Source organism: Adiantum capillus-veneris, chromosome 29, assembly GCF_014529385.1.
Source record: "Adiantum capillus-veneris isolate H3 chromosome 29, ASM1452938v2, whole genome shotgun sequence".
NCBI classification, from domain to species: Eukaryota; Viridiplantae; Streptophyta; class Polypodiopsida; order Polypodiales; family Pteridaceae; genus Adiantum; species Adiantum capillus-veneris.
Window position 1 is genome coordinate 3,186,221 of NC_140959.1, and position 19,111 is coordinate 3,205,331.

At 45.2% G+C, this 19,111-nt stretch overlaps 1 protein-coding gene across 2 annotated transcripts in view; it reads right to left on the bottom strand.

Moving 5' to 3' along the window:
• Positions 1–18,828, bottom strand: part of LOC147418659 (uncharacterized) — a 51,429-nt gene extending 32,601 nt beyond the window's left edge. For both annotated transcript variants that reach the window (XM_086506199.1, XM_086506200.1), the window contains exon 1: positions 17,658–18,828. In XM_086506199.1, coding sequence (XP_086362325.1) covers positions 17,658–18,735 — 1,078 coding nt within the window. In that variant the 5' untranslated portion in view covers positions 18,736–18,828. The remainder of the gene's footprint in view (positions 1–17,657) is intronic.
• Between the last annotated feature and the right edge of the window lie 283 nt (positions 18,829–19,111).

Below are 19,111 nucleotides of genomic sequence, written 5' to 3' on the forward strand. Positions count from 1 at the left end.
ATGATCACATCCCCTTCATAAAGGCTCGGTAAGACTTACCATCATTTTCTCACAATCAATTATCTCGATTCTCATTCTCATCAAAATAGTAAATACTAATACCTCTTGTATGCATTGTGTAGGTCGGAGTACTTCAAGACCATGTGCACCAGGATTGGAGAGTATGGGGCACGCTATGTGCCACCCTCTTCCGAGGCCCTCCGCACTACTCTACTCGGTAGAGAGAAGGCCGTTGTGGAGATGGGAACCCTCAACATAAGGAGGCAATGGACGAAGTATGGCGTGACCCTCATTGCGGATGGATGAAGCGACACTAGGAGGAGGTCCACCCATGGCATTGTTGACTATTCCAAAGGGGAGATGTATTTTGCCCACTCCCATGACGCCACGGAGACAGGAAAATCAGCAGATGTCCTTGGCACCTTACAGGTGAGTGAGCCTCCGCCGTAGAGACCGTTGGGTCGCACCTTGTGATAGGTCTAGTCACCGATGGGGAGGCCTCAAACAGGGCATCCGGAGCTACTTTGGAAGGCTCTTATCCTCACATCACGGTGTCCTTTTGCATGGCACATTGCCTTAACATCTTAAAGGATTTCGGCAAACTACCTTGGATAGAGTCTCTCATTGCATCTACGTCCAAGGTGATTGCAACATACTTTGAGCCGAGTTCTTGAAGCGGGTCGAGGGGCAAAGTGCTTCTAAAGTATTGTGAGACCCGCTTCGCCTACAACTATGTAATGGTAAGCCGCTTTGTAGAGTGTGAAAGTGCAGTGCGGCAGCTCTACATCAGTACAGAGTTTGTTGAGACTTCCCATGTCAGTACAGTCGTAGGGATCATTTGTATAGGGAAGGTAGAGGATCCTGAGTTACGGGAGTCTCTAAAGACTATTCAAAATGGTCAAACCAGTGATCCACTTGCTTAGAGTGATGGATGGTATGCAACCTTGCATTGGCAAGGTCTATGAAGCAATGGATCGCATGGTCGAGGCGCTTGCAGATCTTGAGAAGGACCCAGATAGGCTCGAAGAAATCAAAGACCTTTGCAGTAGCAGGTGGAATGCCTATAGTTCACCTCTTCATGGTGCAGCTTTTATGTTGGACCCAGAGTTCCAAGGTGCAGGACAGGAGCATGATTCAGAGGTGAACACACATTGGAACACCATCTTGAAAAAGCGTCACCTTGATCATGACATGCAGCCCAAAATCAAGGATCAGCTTGCATTTTACATGGATATGCGACGATTATTTGGGACAGCCAATGCCCAAATTGATCGCACAAAGATTTCCTCCGTCTTGTGGTGGCAAAAAAATGGTTTAGATGGTCTCGATCTTCAGCGACTTGCCGTCCGCATTCTCAGCCAAGCGGTTAGCTCCTCTTGCTTGGAGTGTATATAGCCACATTGCATCTAGAAAGAGAAACCGACTTGGAGTGGAGAAAGCAAATGATCTTGTTTTTGTCAATGCAAACTTAAGAATGCTTTGCAAGTCAGCATCGAAAGTGACAGATCCTTTTCTACAGTGGGAGATGGAGGCAAAGGCAGAGGCAGACGTGCTTGGAGAGGCAGGAGAACCTACTCATGAGGATAGCCTATGCAGGAGGATTGGGATGATATTCACAGCGTTCAGGACTCCACTACAGATTGGGAGGTGGGATGCTCTTCTGCCCCTACACAGAGGTGAACATCAGGCATGAGTCATGACTCATTGCTCATTGGTTTTTTATGTTTGTTTCCTTTGTGGCCGCCGGCTTTGCCCCCTTTTTCTATTGCACTACCACATGAGTGATTTGAGTCTTGACATGTCACCTAGTGACTCTTACAGTTGTTATTTAGCACTCTAGTCTCTACATGTCTTTTTGTAGCGCGTTGGTTGGCCTTGTAAGCCATCTTTATAATCTATCATCTTTTTGCTCCAAGCTTTTGTGTGGAGTCTTGACTCTATTCATCTTTGAGTTGATGTTCTTTCTATGAAGAATCAAGATGCTTTTGTGAAGGATGATCCCAATTCATGTGTTGTGTGTAGTGCACAATCGCATGTAAGCCTTAAGACTGAAGAATCATTGCAAAGCATGTCTAAATAGGATTCTACTTGGACTAATGGGTGTGTATGGCTCTCATATAGGTTAAATCCAACCTAATTTAAGCATATTTTAGGCTTACCGTTCCGGCCCCCGTTCCTGTTCCGCTTTTCTAGTGGGCATGGGGGGGGGGAGGGTCCGAAAACGTTCCAAAGGCCCCCGTTCCCGTTCCCCGTTCTTGGTTTCCGTTTCGGGTAACTTTGTTGTCAAGACCTTTTTCCTCAGAGGCTATGTAACACACAACGTCGTTTTCCACATCAAAGAGCCGTCCCGTATGGAATAGTCTGCAACTAGCTCCCCATTTTGAACATATTTGCAAAATAAGAATCCATGGCGTATTGATCAACCATATCCTCAAAAGCTTCTGTGATCGATCGCGAAAACAGCCAGAACCAAGGGCTTCCGAGACAATGCATCTGCCACTAAATTCTTTTGTCCTTGAACATGGACAATCGGGAAGTGAAACAGTGACAGAAGGGTAGCCCATCGCATCTGCTCTTCCGAAAGTTGCTTCTTTGACAAGGAGTAGCGTAAACTCTGATGATCCGTAAAGACTGTATAATCAGCTCCGAGTAACTAGTATCGCCATTGAGTAAGAGTATGGATCACCGCCGATAGCTCTTTTCATAAATTTGTGCAACCATTTAAGGACGTAAAAATATCCTGCTCTCATAAGCAATAACATGGCCTTCTTCCATAAGATTGCTTCTAAACTACGACCATAAGCATCACAGTAAATTTCGAATGGCTTTTGCAAGTCTAGTAAGGCCAACACGAGTCCACTAATCAACTTTTCTTTGAGAGTGTCAAAGGCTGCAATCTTTGTCGGTCCCCAAGTAAAAAGGTACTCCTTTTTGAGACAGCATATGCAAAGGAGAAACTCTCTACAAATTTCCGAATGAACCACCGATAATATGAGCACAAGCCCAGATAAGCTTCGAACCACATGAACATTCTTCAAATCAGGCCAATAACGAATAGTCTCAAGTTTGGCCAAGTCCATCTTTACCCCTACTGCTGAGACGATATGTCCCCAAAAGTGTATCCCTGAAAGAAAAATTCGCTCTTTTTCATATTTATAACCAATTTATGCTTCTGTAGTGCCTGTAAAACTCTCTGAAAATCCCAAAAGTCATCATGAAAGCTGTCTTGTAGACGTCTACAGGAGCAATTCAGATCTGATGATAACCACTCTTCATATCAATTTGGGAAGTAGAATTTTGAAGTCTGTCGAGTATATCATCGATCCTCGTAATGTGGAAATCTATTCTCATACATTGTTTCTTTATTTTGGCCTCGGCTAACTCTGTAAGGTGGCCAGTTCGGTGGTGTACTACAAGGAATCAATCATGTGATCTTCAGGACGTGAAGGAGGCAACTCGCCTTGTACGCCTTCAGAGAAACAGTCAGCCTCTATTATAAAATCTTGTCATTCCTTTTCGAGGTCAAACATATTCGACCTTCAATCGTCATTCAATTCTTTCAAGAAAATCGAGTAAAGAAAACTGGATTTCATCAAGTACAATCTCTTTGCCCTTCTCATTTGTCAAAGCGCTTTCTTAGCCCGATAGTTAACCACGGCGTTGTTCTTGTGGTACCAAGGGATTCCTAGGAGGACATCACACCCTTCCAAAGGCACGATATAAAAGTCCTCGTGCCCAAAATACCCCCGACAATGCAAACGAAGTTTGCCAATGACAGGTGTAATGGCAACACCCCATCTGGGTGCCCCTAGAACTGCCTCCGCCTGTGGCCTTAGCCTATTGAGTGTAATTCCAAATCGAGCCGTCAATGAAGTTGGCCTTGGCTCCTCCATCAAAGAAAAATGAGGGCTTCCTGATCTTTCACTTTGCCCCATGTGCGGCAAAGTTTTGTGCTTTTGTTCGTCCGATTCGGGTCAGTCCCCACGCAATGTGGTACCAGTTCTGCTTTCATCTTTCCTTTTCTTCCGCACTCGACTGCTGCTCTATAACTCTCAAGTTTATCTTCTGGTGGTCCTTTGGTTCATCTTCCTTTCAAGAGTTCTTGTCCATCTCTTTCTACGAGAACAGGTTCCGCTTTTCTGCATTTGTTTGTCCTTTCAGCTTATCTACCGACCTGAGAGGAGAAGCAATGGCCAAACACCATCTCGAGTAAATCATATCAATCGGGTTATTCTTCATGTGTTTCGCAAGTCTCGAGTCTATGGAGTACTTGATCAATCTTTTCACAGATGTGTCAAGTTTCAACCTGCAGTTGACGTTTGTACTCCGCTCTGGCAAAATTTTCCACAAAGAATCTATCCAAATCTTCATTCTTTTCTTCAGTTCCCGTGCTAGATCTCAACTTCTCTTTTGCTTGCCCACCTAAAGGTGTTATCTCTGTCATATTCTCCAAGAGAACCCATGTGTAATCTGGGATTCTTTATGGCTTTATGCCCTGTAAGACAGAGCAATGAAGACGGGAGCGCGCCCGATGCGTGATGAAGTAAGGGTGGAAGTGGCTAATAAGTCTGGGGTCGGGACATGAAGATTCTTTCCAAAAAAAAAAAAAACTGCGTGTGCTGCAAAAAGGATCGGATCCTCCATAGAAGAAGTATCTTTCTGTGCTCTGATACCATTGTAACAAGCTTGGACACTCCAAGCAAGAAATCGATAGCAACACACGAACAGAAACTTCATAATCTTTACACTTTAATAGAGAGAGCGAGAGTCGACGCAGCCCGGCGTAGTTCCATGCCCAGAGAGATTGGCCCCAAAAACTGGCGCCCCTTTCGGTATTTCTTTTTCTCATTGCAAAGTACAACTTCCGTGGGTCCTCGGCTCTCAGGCTTTGCCTCCACATGCCTTGAAGAGTGAGGCCCTTGGGTTCCTTTTAGTCTTACAAAGAGATGCCAAAAGCAGAGCCCCAAAAGCAGTTAAACTCAAAAGCAAGGGATCCCAAAAGCAACTAGCTCCAAAAACTGTGAAAAAGCAGCCAACGCAAAAATACGGAATTCCGTAAACGCCTGCCACGTCAATAGCCAACGTGAAACGCGGAAATCCATACAATATGCCACGTTAACTTGTCAGCACGAATTGCAAAATTCTGTACTGCTACTGCGTGGCACTCTGCCGTACAGCTGCCATGTCGTCACTTTTGTCCGAGGCTGGTCATGCCACGACATCAATTTGTGACAACCTATGCAGACAGCTTCCCTCGCCAAGGCTCTCTATTTCATGTTGCTCGTGGATCAGCCGCTTTACTTGCGTATACTTTGTACAACACAAGCGCGAGGCATTTGACCTCTTCAAGAATTGGAGTTCTCTTGTGGAGAAGGAAAGCAATCAAGTGTTGAAGACTATTTGATCGGACAAAGGCAGGGAGTTTACCGCCAATGCTTTCATTTAGTTTTGTACAGACCATGGCATCAGTAAGAGCTTGCGAATACCGGATCACCTTCAGAGAATGGAGTTGTGGAGCGAAAGAACATGACAATGGTAGAAATGGCACGGACCATGCTCGAGTATCGAGACTTGCCAAAGTCTTTATGGGCAAAGACAGTTGTGATGCCAATTGATCTCCAACCTCTTCAGTTCCTAAGAAGATCCCATTTGAAGACTATTTTGGTAAGAAGCCCGACGTCTCCCACTTTCTGATTTTTGGGAGCGATGCATACATCCATGTACCGAAGGAGACAAGGGGGAAGTTTGACCCCAAGTCCAGGAGAATGATTTTTGTTGGCTACAACACTCTTTCCGAGGGTTTTCGACTCTATGATCCAGAAAAGAAGGATGTTGTACTCAGCAGTGATGTTGTCTTCGACGAGATTCTACCTTTAGAGGGTGCTTCCGCTTCCAAGTTTTCCACGACCACCCTAATTTGCCGACACTTGAAGACCCTGAGTTTTATTTGCCTCTTGATGAACCCTCTTCTCCTACCCCTGTCCCTTAGGCTTTAAAGGAGGATGCACCTATCCTTGATGATGCAGATGACAGTGGTTCTCATCATAGTGGAAAGTTAGAGCCAGATATACCAGTAGCTCCGTTCCCAAGGAGCAGGGAGCAAGACAGATATGTTGCCGAAGTGGCTATTGAAGACTTTGCGAGATCCAACAACTTCAGATTTTCCACCTGATTGGCGTGAAGCCGGTACTACACGACAATCTCAGCGACTTCATGTTGTTGAGGTAGATGGGATATTACTACAGGTGAACTATGCTTTGATGTCTACAATGATCAAGGACAGAGACCCTCTCATAGTTGAGAAGGCCCTTTTACAACGGAAGTGGAAGGTGGCTATGCAAAAAAGAACTTGATTCCATCAAGAAGAACAACACTTGGGTGTTGGTTCCGCGGCCTACCAAGCGGAAAGTCATGGGTGTCAAATAGGTCTACAAGACCAAGTACAAATCTGATGGTTCTTTAGACAAGCACAAGGCAAGTCTAGTTGCCAAGGGTTTTTCTCAAAAACCTGGTGTAGACTATGACGAGACCTTTGCTCCGATTGTAAGGATGGCGACCATTCGGATAGTTTTTGCCTCGTTGCCTTTTTCGGGTGGCCAGTTTTTCAGATGGATGTTGTTTCAGCATTTCTCAATGGTGACGTAGAGGAGGAGGTGTGTCACAAACTCGTGACATGGCTTCTGGCTGCTGCCCACTAGACTCACACACACACACCCCGGAATGCTGACGTGGCAAGGAATACCGTTGAATTGCTTATGTGGCGTTGCAGTACGGACAGGCTTGCAAATTGCGGAGAATGTGCCACGTGGCAAGCTGTACGGACGCCTGCGGAAATTACGGCAGCAGTTGTACGAAAAAGCAGGGCCAGCTTTTCGGCGGATTTTGGGCTGCTTTTTATGGCTCCACAATTTGCAAGAGCTTGTGAGAGAGAGAGAGAGAGAGAGAGAGAGAGAGAGAGAGAGAGAGAGAGAGAGAGAGAGAGAGAGAGAGAGAGAAAGACCTCTTTTGCTTTATTCCACGCAAGAGGATTAGAGAGACAGAGAGTGACCTCTTTTGCTTTATTTTTTAAAGCTTTTGGGAACAGCCTTTGGGGCTCTGCTTTTAGCATCCCTTGTAAATCCTTTAAATATGCGGGTAGGTCTCTCATAACTCAGAGCATCTGGACGTAGAGTCTGAGTGTGAGCGCCTGCCTACACTCTTGTACTTTGAACACAGATTAATACAAAAACAAATACCGAAAGGGGCGCTGTAACAAACTTGGACACTCCAAGTCAAGAATCAATCCCGACAGCACCAAATAACCACTTCAAAACAATTCACAAATCACAATAGATTTGCACTGGCCCGGCGGAGTTTCGTGCCTAGAGATATTGGCTCCAAAGACTCTCGCCCCTTTCGGTATTTCTTTATGTACTAAATCAATTGTCGAAGTACAAAGAGCGGTTAGGGTTTCACTCTCAGACTCTGCGTCTAGATGCTCTGAGAAGTGAGCCCTAAACCGTGAATATAAAGATTACAAGGGATGCCCAAAAGTAGAGCCCCAAAAGCTTAACATCAAAAGCAGTTTCTCTCTCTCTCAATGAGAGCAAGTAAATAAAGCAAATTCTCTCTTCTCTCTCTCAATTTTCCCTTGCATAGCAAAAAGCCAGTAAAAGTTGCGTCACTTTTTCTCAGCTTCCGTGATTTCCGGAATCCGTACACTGTTGCCACGTGGCACTGGCGCCAGATTTTAGGGTTTTCCAGCCACTTAGGGTTTCAACCAGCAGTTAGGGTTAGGGTTTCAGCAAAATTAGGGTTTTTGGCAGAAATTAGGGTTTGTAGGATCTTTAGGGTTTCTGGCAGAAATTAGGGTTTCTGCTGTCAGTAGCCACGTCATCACTTAGTGACATATCCCCCTCTTGAAAAGCATTGTAATCGACCGCGATTACGCCTGCAAAACTGACAAAAGCCATAAACGGTCTTAGCAGACATTGATTGTTAGTACCTACGTACTAGGAACACATCTAGCACATGTACCAAATCGACAGTCACATCACAGGATATCACAGGATATCACAGGACATCACATGACATTCAACATTCATTCGGATCTTAGACCATGATTTATCGGCAATGTAGCTAGCAATAACATCTAGGTCAAACGGGACCTCATCAATGTCCGATTGACTAACCCCTATTGCAACCATGTCTATTCGAGATCAATCATACCAAAATGTTGCAGTCATTTCGTCTATCAGTTCCTGCACTTAAGAGAAGTCAAGAACAAATCAGTATCATAATCAAGAATTCTATTTCATTAAAGTCATACAACAGAATACTGTCAGCTTTCAGTATCCTTGAAGCTCAAAGCCCGTCGAAGAGAGTATCGTGTTATTGTAGGCAAATTCCACCAAAGGTAAGTACTTTTCCCATTGAATCTTCTGATTAGAGATATAAGACTTCAATAAATCTAGAACCACTGAATTTGCAATCACAGATTGCCCATCAACAATGACGAGAACTGCAACCGCGTGCCAATGTTCTCCCAAATTGCCTTCCAAAACAAACTCGTAAATTAGGGGTCTCTATCGGAGACAATAGTTTCAGGCATGCCATGTAATCTGAAGATCTGGGCCACAAACAGTCTCGCTAAGTGATCAGGCTTAACTGTTTTCTTCACTGGAATGAAATGAGCTTGTTTGCTAAATCTGTCAGTAACAGTTCAGATACCATTGTGACCACTCTGTGTTCTCGGGAGATCAAAAATGAAATCCATCGCAATACTTTCCCGAGGCGGGTGGGTATGGGTAAAGGCACTAACAATCCCTATGCCTATGCTTATCAAACTTGACCTTCTGGCATACTAAGCAACTGCGCACAAACTCTTCCACATCCTTTTTGAGTCTCGGCCAAAAGAAGTATCTCTCTACCCCCTTCATGGTGGCAGCAATGCCGCGGTGACCCGTAAAAGGTGGACAGTGACATTCAGTCATAACCTTGTCCCTCAACGGCTGTGGCGCACAACATAGTCTTTCTCATCAAGTAGCCTTCCCGGAGGGAGTATCCAACTACTGTCTCCCCATCCCATATTCGTGTGAAAATATCTGCAAAGTCTGTATCTGTGGCAGACTGATCAACCATATCCTCAAAGCTCCTATGATGTATCGCGGAAATAGCCAGAACCAACGGCTTCCGAGACAAAGCATCTACCACCACATTCTTCTATCCCTGCACATGGACAATCTGGAAGTGAAACTGTGACAAGATGTTCGCCCACCGCATCTGTTTTTCCGAAAGCTGCTTCTGTGACAAGAAGTAGCGCAAACTCTGATGGTCTGTAAAGACAGTAAAATCCGCTCCAAGTAGGTAATGCCGCCACTGAGTAAGAGCATGGATAACCGCCAAAAGCTCTTTCTCATATATCTGTGCTGTCATCTCCGGCCTAGAGAACAATCGGCTCTCGTAAGCAATGACATGGCCTTCTTGCATCAAGACTGCACCCAGACTACGACCACAATCATCACAATATACTTCAAATGACTTCTGCAAGTCCGGCAAAGTCAAAATTGGTCCCATAGTCAATTTCTCTTTCAATGTCTGAAAGGCAGTCACCTCTGTGGATCCCCACGAGAAAGGGACTCCTTTCTGTGTCAAGACATGCAAAAGGGAAGCAACCTCTGCAAACTTTCGTATGAACCGCCTGTAGTACGAACACAGTCCCAAGAAGCTTCTAACTTCATGGACATTCTTCAAATCGGGCCAATCACGTATAGTCTCTATCTTGGCCGGATCCATTTGCACTCTTGCTGCTGAGACAATGTGTCCCAAAAAGTGTCTCTCTGGCAGGAAAAATTCACTTTTCTTTGCATTAATCACTAACTTGTGATCTCGTAATGCCTGAAAGACCTGAAGCAGATGATCTCTGTGTTCTGTCTCATTCTTGGAGAAAACAATGATGTCGTCAAAGAAAGTGCCAACAAATAGTCTGTACTCTCAAAAAATCCTGTCCATCATCCGGTTAAATGTCGCAGGAGCATTGGTTAAGCCAAAAGGCATCACCAAAAACTCAAATAACCCAAAAGTCGTCCGAAAGGCTGTCTTGTAGACGTCTCCCGGCGCGATTCGGATCTGATGATATCCACTCTTCAAGTTAATCCTGCTAAAGCACGAGGATCCCTGTAACCTGTCGATTATATCATCGATCCTAGGAATCGGAAATCTGTTCTTGATGGTGATTTTGTTGAGAGCTCTATAATCGATGCACATCCTCCAAGATCCGTCTTTCTTCAAAACCAACAACATTGGAGAGCAATATGGTGAAGTACTAGGCTAGACAAGACCCTTTTCCAAGAGGTCTTTCACTTGGTTCATAATCTCTTCATTCTGTGCTCGGCTTACACGGTAAGGTGGCCAGTTCGATGGTGTGCTTCCAGGTATCAGATCAATGGTATGATCTTCAGGACGAGCAGGTGGTAACTCTCCTGGTAGGCCCTCTGAGAAGCAATCGGCGTGAGAGTGGAGAAAATCTTGGCGTTCTTTATCAAGTTTAGACATATTTGTCCTATCCTTATCGCCCAATTCTTTCATAAAGATCGAGTAAACAAACAGACTAGATTTCATTAATTTTGAAATGGCTGAAGCCAATACAATAGGGACAGACTCGCCCTTCAGTTTAATATCAAGTACAATTGTTCTACCCTTTTCTGTAGTCAAAGTCGCTTTTCTCGCCCGATAATCGACCACGGCCTTGTTCTTGTCGTACCAGGGAATCCCTAAGAGAACATCACAACCCTCCAAAGGCATTATGAAGAAGTCCTCATGCCCCAAATACCCTTGACAATGCAACCGAAGTTTGCCAATGACAAGTGTAATGGCTACGTCCCTACCGGGTGCCGCTAGAACTGCCTACGCAAGTGGTCCCATCCGATCAGGAGTAGTCTCGAGCCGCGCCGCCAATTCCGGTGAAATGAAGTTGTCCTTGGCTCCTCCATCAAAGAAAATCAGGGCCTCTTGATCTTTCACTTTGCCCCAAGCTCGGCAAAGTTCTGTAATCTCGTCCATGGTGTCGGGATAGGTACCCACACAATCTGGAACCAGTCCTGTTTTCATCTTGCCTTTTCGTCCACGTTCCTCAGCTGCTCTCGAACTCTCAGGCCTATCGTCGTCCTTATCATTTTGTTCTTTCTGTGCCTTTTTAGGGCACTTCACGGAGATGTGTCCATGTTCCCCGCATCTAAAGCACTTCCCCTCCTTGATAAATCGAGCTCGCTCCTGAGGAGTAAGCTTGGGTCGTACATCCTTTTTCTCTGAGTTGCTCTTTTTCTTTCTACTTTCATTCCTAGAAGTCTGTTCGGCTCGTTGTGTCATGGCCTCATCTGTGGGGTAGGTCAGACTGCCAGAGTGAATGGCAAAGCCCCGCTTCGCATGACTCATCAACTCCTGAATAGAAGCTGACTTCTGTTCCAAGAAGTGATCTCGGATCTCTGTAGGTATACCCAAGGTGAACCGCTCAATCTGTTCTCTGAACGAGATCTTCTTGAATGAAGAAGCGGGTAGAAAAGAGCTCCAAATCTTTCACAATAAGCATTGATTGTATCTTTCTTGGTCATCCAAAGATGGTTCCAAGCAGCTCGTATATCTCGTTCATACTCTTGCGTCAACCAAGAAGAAATAAAAAGCTTCTTAAATTTCAGCCATTTAACTAGCACAGTCTTGTTTAAAAAGAAGCGTGGACCACCAAGTACAAGCATTCCCCTTAAAGTAAGAGGCAGCTCTCTGAATCTTGGAGTGCTCTGAATAGCGTCCTCCCGCGAAAGCGATGTCAAACTGCTGTATAAAAGACAAAGCCTTCGACGCATCTGAGTATCCTGAAAAAGTATCAAACTTGATCGAGTGGCCACCTTCCTTAAACTCTTGGACTTTCTTGCTTTTATCTTCGAGAAAGTCACACTGGTTGGCTTTGTAAAAATTCTTCTTGTTCGCATAAAAGTTTCCGTCATCGGAATCTGAGCTGTCTGTAGACGAGTCCTCAATAGAACTGTCAGTCTCTAGGCGAGATTTAGCCTTCTTTGCCTTTTTCTTGCCCTTTCCGAAGCTTTGTTTCTTGCTTCACTTTTTACCTTTTCTGTCTTCTTCGCTCGAATCTGAAGAGCTAGAAGAACTCTCAAAAGAAGAAGAAGGAGAAGAATTGGGTACTCCTTCAAATGGAACACGCTTCTTCTGTTTCTTTGCCTTGTCAAATGTCGACTGACGACCCAAATATCCCGGGAAGTCAGTGCTTTTCTTCTGCTTTTTGCCGTGCTTTTTGGCTTTCTTTTGCGTGTCAAAAAGCTGAGCAATCAGTGCATCAACCACCTCTTGTAATTCCTTCTCTGAATACTGTTTGTGATCAGAAGGTTTCTTGAGAGCGGGTTTCAGGGGTGGTGTAGTGGTTTTCTGCCACTGCGTATGCACTTGCTGAAAAGAAGTCTCACTCATATATTTTGCCAATTTCGGGTCCTTCGCAAAACTGAGCATCATCTTTGTTGCATCGCTGATCAATTGACGACGCTTCATCTCTCTTTGCTCCGCCTGAGTAGGCCGAGGCGGGCCATACTCTTCCGGAATCTTCATTGTGATCCATGCCCGCATCTCCAGATGCAGAGGGAGTCAACTGATCCTTGCGTGAAGCCATAGGTGTTGCGGAAAAAAATTGGGGATCGGATTTCCCATAGAAGAGAAATCGGCCGTGCTCTAATACCACTGTAACAAACTTGGACACTCCAAGTCAAGAATCAATCGCGACAGCACCAAATAACCACTTCAAAACAATTCACAGATCACAATAGATTTGCACTGGCCCGGCGGAGTTCCGTGCCTAGAGATATTGGCCCCAAAGACTGGTCCCCCCTTTCGGTATTTCTTTATGTATTAAATCAATTGTCAAAGTACAGATGCTCTGACAAGTGAGCCCTAAACCGTGAATATAAAGATTACAAGGGATGCCCAAAAGCAAAGCCCCAAAAGCTTAACATCAAAAGCAGTTTCTCTCTCTCTCTCAATGAGAGCAAGTAAATAAAGAAAAATCTCTCTCTCTCTCTCTCTCAATTTTCCCTTGCATAGCAAAAAGCCAGCAAAAATTGCGTCGCTCATTGCTTTTTCTCAGCTTCCGTGACTTCCGGAATCCATACACTGCTGCCACGTGGCACTGGCGCCAGATTTTAGGGTTTTCCAGCCACTTAGGGTTTCAGCCAGCAGTTAGGGTTAGGGTTTCCAGAAATTAGGGTTTTTGCAAAATTAGGGTTTCTGGCAGAAATTAGGGTTTGCAGGATTTTTAGGGTTTCTAGCAGAAATTAGAGTTTCTGCTGTCGATAGCCACGTCATCACTTTGTGACAGGCGCCAGTCTTTGGGGCCAATATCTTTAGGCACGGAACTCCGTTGGGCCAGTGTCGAATCAATTGTAAACTGTGAACTGTCTCAAGTGGATATTTTGTGGTGTCGCGGTAGATTCTCGGCTTGGAGTGTCCAAGTTTGTTACAAGGTGTAGGTGGAGCAAGGATCGAGACTTCAAAGACATGGTTTGTAGGTTGCTAAAGGCTCTCTACGGCCTAAAGCAATCCCCTTGAGCGTGGTGCGAAAAGATAGACTCTTTCTTCCTACGACACTCCTTTCGACGATCTTCTGCAGACCCATACTTATACAATTACCATGAGGGAGGATTGGTGACACTTGTTATCCTCTATGTGGACGATCTTGTGATTACAAGTAGCCATGTTGGGCACATCCGCGGTACTATGGAGACCTAGGCTAAGGAGTTTGAGATGACAAATCTTGGCTTGCTTCATCACTTTCTTGGATTGGAGATATGGCAGACAAAGGGGGACATATCCACGGATGGAATGATTCGAATTGGGGTGGAGATCCAGATGGACGACGGTCAACTACAGGTTACACCTTTTCTTTTGGCTTAGGAACAATTTCATGGAGCAGCAAGAAACAGCTTACAGTTGCCTTATCTTCCACGAAGGTAGAGTACCCAGATGTTTGCAGTGCTACATGTGAGTCAGTGTGGATTCGGAGGGTACTTTTGGAGACGGGCTTTCCCCAACAGACGACCATCATGTACTCTGACAACCAAAGTTATATAGCCATTACGAGGAACCTGGTGTTCCACTCTAGGACCAAGCATATAGACCATTTTGTACGTGACTAGACCAAGGATAGCTCTATTCGACTAGAGTACATCCTAACTACGGATAACCTTGCTGATATCTTCACCAAACCTTTTCCGCAGGCGACATTATCCTCTCATACCAACTCCCTTGGACTTGTTTCCCGTCCAGGAGCTGAGAGGGGGTGTTAGAGTTCACATTCCTGTTCGGTGGTGGCTCCAGTATCTGCGAGGAGCACATTAGGGAGTGTGAGTTGTTTTGTGGTTGCGCCTCGCCGTACTTGAGGTAGACGTACATGTACATTGTACACAGCGGTGCACTTCCCGGTGTTGCTCACCCGATAGGCTAGCATAAGGCGGGACCCCCGTTCCTAGGATTTTCCGAGGTCAGATTCTCGAATCTTCTGCAGTTTTGCTACTAAATATGTGTGTCAGGTCACGTTTAGTGAGTACGCATATTTATAAGCATTTTTAGGCCATTTATCAAGATCGTGGGATTTTGCAGTAGGTAGGGCAATTCTAGGAATTGCCTATATATGCAATCCCTCCCCTTGTACTTTTGGCATGTTGTGCAGTGCAGATATCTAGTGTTTTGGGCTACACCATCTCTCTAGCGTTTAGGTGTGAGCGCCACTCTCTCTCTAGCATTTTCTCTCTCCACCATCGATCTCTCTCCCTAGCCTGTCTCTTCCTGTTGCTAGCGCTCCCTCATCCTTGCCGTGTGCACTCTATCTCGAAGTGGCACACTGTGCAGCGAGTTCCTGTGCCCATTCGGTGGGCGGTACACGCTAGGAGAACAACGAGGAGATCCATCGCGATAGATCCGAAATCTATTGGTTGCCCAGTACAGAGAGGAGGTTTTCTCACAGTTGCAGACAAGTTCATACCCAATTCACCCTTTTCCGTTGCTCTTTTGACACTTATATGGCCTATATGCTCAGATAATGATGCTGCCCACCTACTACCAGATCTCAGGGGAGGAAGCATTCACAATAGGCTTCTTCAAGATCAAAACAAAGATCTTCTACCCAAGGGCAAAGAATGAGGCCAAGTTCGTGACCTAGAGCGCCGTCAACCAAGCTCACCACACCAAGCGGATACTCCAATCCATAGTTACAAGGAATGGCCATTTTCAAGTCTCCGTTCCCCGTTTCGTGTTTCAGACGTGAGTATCCGAAACAGGGAATGGCATTTCATGCATGTTGCCGTTCCGCGTTCCCCGTTCCAATTTTCAGATCCGGGTAACTATGCTCCAATCACGAGAGCAAGCAGAGAGGTGTCAGCGCTACCTCAAAGCAAAAGCAAGGTCCAAGAGAAATACCTCCAAATAGAGACAACGCGAGTGCGTACGCAGTCCAGGTGGAGGTGAATGTTCAGCCAGAACCAGTCATGAGGATACCCCACCTGAGATGGCCCAAAAAACCCCTTCAAACTCTGGACTCTTGGGAACTGCCAACTTAAAAATTTGTACTTTTCAAGTTAATCTCATGTACTCGAGGCCAATGAGCTTCCAATTTGTATCTAATAGAACCAAAATAGCGAGATTAGCTCAAAAATCATCTAAGTAGTGTTCCCAGAGCCTAGTATATATGTGAAAAAGCTTATTTTTTTAAGGATTTTTAGTGGAGTGCTTAGAAGAGAACAAAGAGAGTAAAAGAACTTCTGACACGTCTATCGTGCTCATTTGTATGTACTTCGTGATTCCAATTGAATGGTCTTATTCCTTTCGTCGTGCTCTACATGCTGAGTGTTGATTTGTATCCTTTGCATGCCGGATTTGTGCATAATTAGTGTGCTTAGATCTCTGGATTAAATATTTAACTAGGCTCAAATCTCTTGGGAAATCAAGTCTATTGCATACTAGGGTTGCTAGGAACGCTTTGTATGAGATTGATCCCGTTTGTGGCCCGATCTATGCAGTGACCTTTTTCACTCGAAAATGGTCAAGACCACTTTCATGGCCGCTCTGTCAGTATTTCCCCAAGTCGTCACTTGGGATGTGTTCCCCATGCCCCAAGGCCCTATCCCCTCAAGTGGTGCAAGTAGATTTGGTGTTTTAAGGTATATGGCATTCCTTCTGCTCTCACGTAAGCTTGATAAATGAGCATATCCTCTCTTTGCTTTAGCTTAGTCTACTCAAGGATATCTTTTGACACCTACATATCTCTTTCCATGCCTCGAGCCGGGTTGGCTATGTCCTCGTCGACATATTTTATGTTTTCAAGTTCTCGTTGCTCTGCAATAAGGCAAGTGGCAGTGTGACCGTGAAACACAGCCACCAAGATACTGCAGAATATCCTCAAGAAGATCGTTGAAGAACACAAATTGGATTGGGAGGAAAAGCTATACTCAGTACTCTACGCATTCAGAACTACAGCCTCAACAGGAGCAAGCCTCCTTTGGCTCATCTATGGAACCAAAGCCGTAAAGCTTCTCAAATACATCGTTCCCAATCTATGCATCACAGTCCAACACCTTCCCAACAGCCAGTCCAAAAAGCACAGACTTGAAGCCCTGCTAAAGCTAGAGAAAGACCGCATCACAGCTCAAGCCATAGCCAAAATCTTACAGCATTAAAGAAAGCGCTTTGAAGAACAGTATTCCAAGAGGCAAATCTTTGAAGACAGCCAAGAAGTACTATTGTTCAATACCCGAGACGGCGCTATGCCAAGAAAGCTCAACATGCGGTGGATCGGCCCTTCCGAATACAACAGCACATCAACAACAGCACCTTTCTGCTATAGCATCTGGATAGAGCCCTCTTGCCAAAGCCAGTCAACTGCTACCAACTCAGGCCACATACACAAGGCAACAGATGTCGACAGCAACACCGAACAGCCACGGAAGACAAATTGAGGCAAGCACTCATTTCATTGCGTGTAAATTTAACGTGCCTTCTAAATAGGAGCCCACATCATTAAGTTCATGGGACATACAACCTTGAGGCACCACCCAACCCAATGATTCTAAGGTGAATACTGTGACCCCTATGTGACATCCAACGACAGTCATATAACAGACACCCAGTTCTCCCCATGCAGTGCCCTGGCCCTACGCGTCCTAAGACCTGCAAGCTATAAAAACAGAAAGCATCTCTAAGTGAAGCCCTACCTACTCAATCTAGGAGCAAAATTTCGGTCCATTAACAATGGAACGATCATAAGGAGCCGCCCATACTCAATATCTCTTCCATATGTCGAGTTTCCACATCTAATGCATGTTCCTCTGCCTCGAGTACACTTAGATCAAAATCAATGATCTTCACACTCGTCTGTTTGCCTCTCCACACTACATGGGAGAGCTTGAGATCATTATGGAGTACCCCAGCAGCATGGATTTCTTTTAGGGCACCCACGATTGCCTGTGATAACATTTTTCCAGTTTTCCCCTTCAACGATTTTTCTTCCAAAGGATGTCCCTCATCAGACAGCCCTAAGAAATACATAATTGTGTGTGGGATTCTGCCTGCCACTATTAACCTTGGAATGCTCTTCCCCTGAATAGCATGAAGGGCGTCGTATACTTTACCTTCATGGAGATACGCCGTCCGAGCCGCTTCAAATCTGAAATCATACGTCTTCAATGCTAGCTTTATGTGGTCAAACTCGCCTTCCAGCACATTGCCATACTTGGCAAATCCAATCACATTACCAGAGATGCCCAATGTCTCGAAAGCGCCATGTTCTTGAAAGAAATCTATTGTAGTGAAACTTCGTGGCCTTTTCCTGCTGCTGGAGCTAGCACTCACTGTGATTGTTGGGCGAGCTGAGAGCCTTCCGCTTCTCGTAATCATCTCTCCCTGGGCTACTGCAATTTTATAGCCTTGTGGTGGGGTGTCTGGCACTGTAACTCTTGAGAGCGCATGTTTCTCTAACCGATCTCTATAGGCAAGAGAAATCACCAAAAAAAACTTCTCCAATGGGGCATCTTCCACAGCCACTACAGGTGAAAATTGCAAGGACTTCAAATCTGTCCTTCTAAAAAATACAGTGCTATTGTAGTTGGTGATGAAGCCATACTTGGTTTCATCTAGCACCATGTCTCCAAATAGTTGTTGTAGCACCTCCTTCATGGCCTGCCCCTTTTTCTTATCAATCAAGCGTGCTGCATAAGTGACATCCCTAAGGATCTCCCATTGCCATGGTCCTTTAACTTCCCCATTGCCAAAAATTCTTCTTGAGAGTTCTCGCCTGTTTCCAGTTGGCTGAGGATCATCACTCATAATAACTATATCCGTGTAACTCAGACTCCTACCACTTCCCCCTTGCACATACCTCCATGGAATGTTAAATTTTGCAGCTAGCTTATTAATTCTTGGAAACATGACAGATTCAATAGCAACTCTGACCCCTATTTCATCTGCAGCGGATTCAAGTGGAGCATCTGCAAAAACATCCATCACATTCAAATGACTTGGAGCTGTGTCATCAAGAGTGTTCGACAGCATTCTTGCATCCTGAAGAAAGTTGGGCCACTCCTCCAGACTTGAAAAACTCCTTGGTGCTGTAGGTACTGTCCTACTACTTGATCTTCTTTGGGATAATCTACCTGGGAGTACAGGCAACTCTGCTTGGGCTAGCTGACGGTCCGTGAGCCTTCCTGCCATCGCACTTCAAACCCTGATGCTGTGCCCTTTGCTTTCAACCCACAGACTGCCAACACAAGATTGTACATGTTCACCGACCGGCAAATTTTCATTAACGACGGCCGACCGATGTATTGAGCGGTGCCAAAAAAAGTCCTTTTTGGACTCTTTGAGCCCACAAGTGACCACGTGGAGCACTTACAACACGTCCAAAATAAAGCAATTAAAAAACCGCAACACGTCCAAAATAAAACACAATATCGAAAGCAATTAATAAAAAGAAGGAATTGGACTCCCCTGGCGATGGTTCCCCAGGATGGCCACCTGCATTGTACCTTCTCATCTGCTTGACATGGCAGCTCCTCCTCAGACAACGCCCTCTCTGGCTAATTGGATG